This window comes from Ruditapes philippinarum, unplaced genomic scaffold (genome assembly GCF_026571515.1).
Source record: "Ruditapes philippinarum isolate M1 unplaced genomic scaffold, ASM2657151v2 ctg1705_1_1_1_1, whole genome shotgun sequence".
In the NCBI taxonomy this organism is placed as follows: domain Eukaryota; kingdom Metazoa; phylum Mollusca; class Bivalvia; order Venerida; family Veneridae; genus Ruditapes; species Ruditapes philippinarum.
In genome coordinates, this window is record NW_026860104.1 from 223,035 (window position 1) to 229,363 (window position 6,329).

Here is a 6,329-nt window from a genome sequence, read left to right on the forward strand (position 1 = left end):
AAAATCAAATTCACAAGATATGTAAAGATATTCATGATTTAATTAATAGAAAGCTATAAATTGACAAATGAATTATCATTTGAGCTTTTCTACATTTCAATGCTGTTTAAGGTGCGAGCATAAATACAATTTCAATATTTGCTTTGTAGGGATAAGAAAGAATAACAAGAGTGACATGTTGATTCAAAAACTTGTATTTTATCATAATTATCATCAATTCATATTATACTAGATGCCATGCATTTGTCATTCTATTCTGGTCTATCAATCAAAATGTAAATATTTGACTAGAGTGGAAGACGTTGCCCTGGTCAGGAAGCTTTGTCATAGTAACAATTAGGTCTGTCCTAGTCACAATTAGGTCTGTCCTAGTCACAATTAGGTCTGTCCTAATCACAATAAGGTCTGGCCTAGTCACAATTACGTTTGACAAAGTCACAATTACGTTTGACATAGTCACAGTGATGCTTGACCTAGTCACAATTATGTTTGACCTAGTCACAATTATGTTTGACCTAGTCACAATTAAGTCTGTCCTAGTCACAATGACGCTTGTTCCAGTAAGGGTTAGGTTTGTTCTAGTAACAGTTATATGTCCTGATGACAGCTACATGTAGGTGTGCACTGATGACAGCTAGGTTTGTCCTGGTGACAACTACACGTAGATGTGCACTGGTGACAGCTAGGTTTATCATTGTGACAACTACATGTAGGTGTGCACTGGTGACAGCTAGGTTTATCATTGTGACAGCTACATGTAGGTGTGCACTGGTGACAGTTAGGTTTGTCCTGGTGACAACTACATGTAGGTGTGCACTGGTGACAGCTAGGTTTATCATTGTGACAGCTACATGTAGGTGTGCACTGGTGACAGTAAGGTTTGTCCTGGTGACAACTACATGTAGGTGTGCACTGGTGACAGCTAGGTTTGTCCTGGTGACAACTACATGTAGGTGTGCACTGGTGACAGCTATGTTTATCATTGTGACAGCTACATGTAGGTGTGCACTGGTGACAGCTAGGTTTGTCCTGGTGACAACTACATGTAGGTGTGCACTGGTGACAGCTAGGTTTGTCCTGGTGACAACTACATGTAGGTGTGCACTGGTGACAGCTAGGTTTATCATTTTGACAGCTACATGTAGGTGTGCACTGGTGACAGCTAGGTTTATCATTGTGACAGCTACATGTAGGTGTGCACTGGTGACAGCTAGGTTTGTCATTGTGACAGTTACATGTAGGTGTGCACTGGTGACAACTAAGGTTGTCCTGGTGACAGCTACATGTAGGTTTGCAAAGGTGACAGCAAGATTTGTCCTGGTGACAGCTACATATAGGTGTGCACCAGTGACAGCTAGGTTTGCTCTGGTAACAGTTAGGTTTGAAGCAGAAGTTAATTTATTATCAAAGAAGTTTTCTATATAAACAATTATAATCTATAATAGATATATTACTGCAAAATATAACAACCAATAAAGCCTTATATCTGCTGTTAATATCACAGTTATGGATCAAACCAATACATATATAAAGTGTGAAAAATGTACCTGTATAGTTTTAAAGATAATCTGTTACAAATGTGAATTTTATTTAAATAATACTGAAAGCAAAATTTGGCAATCCATAAAAAAGCGCTAACAATAAATATTATTTTGATAAGCATAAACAAAAAGTAAAAAAATAATAACATTCTATTGCTTGCATTTTATTAAATAAAAGGTAAAAACAGATCAACTTTTGGTAAAACAAAACCTTATATAGTCTGTAAGATATCAGTTATTAGAAATGGGACGTTTTTCTTTTACAGTTATAATCGAATTGTTTTTGAGCATTGAATTATGACAGAGCTCCCTTGTCTCAATGTGATAGTTCAAAGAAACCTTTCAATATATACAGACAATTAATAAATGATGTGAGCATGCAATGAGCCAATGATAATTTTGCATTTTTTTAGCAATTTACAAAATAATTATGTACATATATTATTAGGCCAAAATGTTAATGCTTCAGTTAAAAAAAATCTGTAGATCCAAATGTTAAAATAATGAACAGAATAATTAGTTATTGAAGAGTCTAATGATCTTTCTTGAGGGTAAAGTTAGGCGGAGGGTGTAATATAAGGAAGCTATCTAGTCTTACTATTTGATTGCTAACTTTAATACAAAACAGACAAGATCATGTCAAATTAACCTAGCTTCAGAATGAGCTAACAGATTTGGCCATAATTTGGCCAATAGATCCTGGTCTATTCGTTTTCTTTCCTCACACACTATTCAAAATACTTTCCTTCCGCAACACACTTTTCAAAATACGCTTTTCTTCCCTCACACACTTTTCAAAATAATTCACAAAGTTCAGTCCTCATACACGGTTGTGTATGGCGGGGGTGGGGATGGAGCTTGTACCTCATCGTAACTCTCCGTGTTATCCTCATCAGAAAAACTTGCACGTCTTTTTGACTGCCCTACGTCATCAAAATATTTCTGCATTATTGTTTTTCCATCTTTGAAATTGTTACAATGATATTCCAACTTAGGCCTGAAGACACCAGCAGACTGGTTCAAATCTGCACTAGTCCCAAATGGCGCGACAGACTGGTCCATAGACTGTGTATGAAAACTACTTCCTGTGTGACTGTAATAATCACTATCTGTGAAATTCACAATCCCATCTTTCATAGAGTCTGTTTCAGAATTAGAGGAGTTAGTTGAATCATCAGAGACCTGTGAGTTTCTGAAGGATTCAAAATTTCGAAACTCAGGGGGCGGTTTCAGCTTAGGAGTTACTCCTAAGCCACACTCCTTTTCACTAGATTCTAGTGCGTTTGAGACAGCTCCTACATTTGTAAAATCCAAAATGTCATTGTCACAAATGTCCTCTTTACTGTTTGCAAATGGGTTACTGTTCACAACAGCTGTCATTTCATAGCTTGTCTGTTTGTAGCGTACAGGAGATCCGAAACCAAAACTATACTTCATGCGGTCGTCATGGGACAGTGCCCAGAACGGAAACTCTGCCTGCTGGAGAGCTAACGAAAGGCTGTCACTGGACATTTCACGATGACCACTATCAGGTGAGTCTGTATCAAACAGAGGTTTCTTATCGTCTGTCAAACACAGTTCTTGACTTGTTATCATGTTGTCAGGCAACAATGATCTTGGTAAAAACACAGGTCCACTTTGGGGAGTGGTCATGTCTGGCAAAGAACTTCCCTGAAATCATCAAAGAAAATCAATTATTTATCTTGAAAATAATTAAATTTTTTTTTATAAAAATTATTATTTTTTTCCCTCATTTATCCCTTTAAAATTTAGACTTGTAAAATAAAAGCATGTGACACACGGATGGCAGTTTTAATTATTGACTACCTGCCTGAATAAAATACATGTTTGACTGATTATGCATGTAAGATCATTCTTATATCTTTTTACAATTATATGAAATTATCAATGAACACAATTATTACAGATATTGAAAAATGCGATCCCATACAATTGCCTTTACTGTGAAGACAGTTTAATTTGACACTTAATTTGACTCTAAATATGTTTTCTTACATGAACTTGTAAATTGATATTCCCTCAAAAGTCATAGACTTTCATGAAGTTAAACTGTGTACTTTACTTAAGATAATTGCAAAATTTAAGATAACATTTATTCATTTTTCACTAAAGGCTTTTTCTGTATCAAATTGTCCTTTTAGAATAAGCAACTGAACTTGAACTAAATTGGCTTAGATGTTTCTAAATTCAAAATTTCACCATTTTCACGTTTGAACGTTAAATTCTACTTAAGCACATGGACATTGATAGTAGATTACAAGCCCATTAACAGGATCACTAAAACCAAGCCTGCAACGTTTTAAATTTTGCCGTTTTGGAAAACTTTAGGGATTCCACGTTTATCTAATTTACATTGTTTTTATCAACATATTTGAATTAGTACATTTTTCGAAAAAAATGTATAGTTTAAAAATTAAAACATTGATACTAAGCTGCTCTTTTTACACTGACTTAACTGATTGACTGATCTACATGTAAAACATATCTTACTTTGCTGGTTTTTAAACAAATTTGACGTAAATTTGATTAAAGCTGGACTTAACACATATTTAACTTAGCTGATCTTTCCATAGATTTAATGTAACCTGTATTTAAGCAAATGTATCTTGCTTTAACACAGATTTAACTTAACTTGTCTGTATACAGACCCAACAGATTTAACTAAGCTTGACATCTTTATACAGATAAACTAATTGCCTTTAAACACATATTATAGAGACCGTATTTACCTGTTCAATCATTTTGTTTGTATCATGAGAGTTATTGGCCTGCATTTCCAGTGTCTGCAAGCGCGACAATATCTGTTTCATATGGTCCAATAAATCACGGTTCTGTAATAACAGCTGATGTGTACGTGCCTGCAATGTCAAGAATTTATTTTACTGTCATAACAAATGATGCAATATAGGTAAATAGTTATTTTTTAATACATTCAAAAAATATCGAGTCACTTGCATCAGATTTCTACTTAGACTAATTTACGTGGATCGTAAGCACCGTTTGAAATGTTAAAATTAATATCTTTGTTTATTTCCCAATATCTTACTCTAAATTCATTTTCAAAATGTTCATGAAAATACCCATGAATTTGGAAGCATACTCACAGCTTTAAGATTAAGAATCATCATAAAGTCCTATAATCTAATTATAAAAGTCTATCATCTGATTGACTTCAATTGACTAATGACTGAATTCTATATTTTATAAAAGCAAGCAAACCTGTGATTCAATCCTTGCAGCTGTTTCAGCAGCTAGCTGCTCTTTAAGGAGATGAACCTGTGCTACAGCCACCTGTGTCTGCTGGTGTTCATGTTCTACTTGTTGCCGTAGTAACTTTACTTGATGCTGTGAGCTGACTGACTGATCTGAAGCTATGACATCATCATCTTCATCATTGAGAGTTGATATTAACATAGCACTGCCAGTCTGACCCTATAATAACAATTATTAACTTGTTACTTATACTTTTTAAAGGCCAATTATACTCCAGAAATGCTATCTTTTTATATTCCAAAAACGTTTTATTTGTTTGGTATCTTGTTAGTTTAGTATTCATTTGCCACATAGGTAAACTATTTATTTGCTTCTTTTGCTTTTTTGGCAATTGGTATAATTATAGTGAATTAGTATTTTGTATTTAAGTCAAAATAATATTTTGTTTACATGGCGACACCTTTTAAAGGAAGGCACGGGCAAAAGTTTCATTTCTTCGTTTTGAATTTTTCAATAATTATTCTGTAAATGTCCTCAAAATGAATACACTAGGCAGTCACAGGAACAAAACTTTTTTTCTTATAAAGAATAAAAAGGTGGTTTCCTAACCCATGTGGGTCAGGTTAGAGCGTTAATACTTCCCAATAGTTGTCACAATGAACTCGAAAAAACGTTACAGAACATGCCGAAAGAATGTCTTAGACCTGTTTCAATTATACAATATCATCAATATATGTTATTGTAACTTCCAGGGTTTGTTCAAGTCACATGACTTGTTTTAAAACTACTCGGTGATTCTGTTGGTGTCTAAATCTTATTCAAAATATATAAATATATTTAAGCTCCAAAACCAAAATATATAGAATATATACAAAAATTCATGCCGAGACTTTAAAAAATGTCATTTTAGCGTGATATGAGAACATAAGATCATTTTAATATTTTCAATTAATTTGCCTGAGTATCCCTTTAAACACATAACTCACGCTCAGCTCTACTTCCCTCAGTTCTTAAACTAAAGCATGCTCTAAATCTATAATTGTTAAAACATAATTAAACACATCATTGACATTACAAAAGAATTAATAATTTTCTTGTATTCTGTGGCATAATGTTCTGTTAAAGACCACCTTGACATAAATATACTTTTTAAAAATAATTTATGCCTTTTTTTATAATGACTTATTTGCCGTTATTAATTCGATTCTAAAACATTTATGACAAAAGTTCTGTATTGTTTAAGTGTCAAAATGTTTAAATGTAGTATAATATTTTACTTTGGGAACATCAAAATACTACTCTAGGAAGTCAACAGCATTCCAACTTTAAATATCTGGTGACATGGAATGACAAGCTATGTTTAAGTATTTAAATACTATTGATAGATAAACATAATCTTTCCTTTCGCACTTAAGATAAATAGTCAAGGGTATTGTCTTATTATAGTGGTCTAGACATTCACGTTTATTTCCCCAGCATTGCATTCTTTATAGGATTATGTCTTTTCCTATTTGTCAAACTTAATTGCAAGTTATTGTAAGGATCTCTCATTGT

At 33.5% G+C, this 6,329-nt stretch overlaps 1 protein-coding gene across 1 annotated transcript; it reads right to left on the bottom strand.

Moving 5' to 3' along the window:
- Positions 1 to 2,314: 2,314 nt before the first annotated feature.
- Positions 2,315 to 5,033, bottom strand: LOC132758908 (uncharacterized). Its single transcript, XM_060750617.1, has 3 exons — positions 4,782 to 5,033; positions 4,292 to 4,420; positions 2,315 to 3,212 (listed from the first exon to the last, which is right to left on the bottom strand). Exons 1-3 carry the CDS (start codon positions 4,974 to 4,976, stop codon positions 2,355 to 2,357), a joined length of 1,182 nt encoding a protein of 393 aa, XP_060606600.1. The 5' UTR covers positions 4,977 to 5,033; the 3' UTR covers positions 2,315 to 2,354.
- Between the last annotated feature and the right edge of the window lie 1,296 nt (positions 5,034 to 6,329).

Bases quoted from the DNA above. Each gene is read 5' to 3' on its own strand.
- LOC132758908 (XM_060750617.1), bottom strand. From the start codon at position 4,976: ATGTTAATATCAACTCTCAATGATGAAGATGATGATGTCATAGCTTCA. The intron at 4,421-4,781 runs GTTTGCTTGCTT...TTGACATTGCAG, and splicing joins CTGCAAGGATTGAATCACAG to GCACGTACACATCAGCTGTT. The intron at 3,213-4,291 runs GTAAATACGGTC...TGATGATTTCAG, and splicing joins CAAACAAAATGATTGAACAG to GGAAGTTCTTTGCCAGACAT.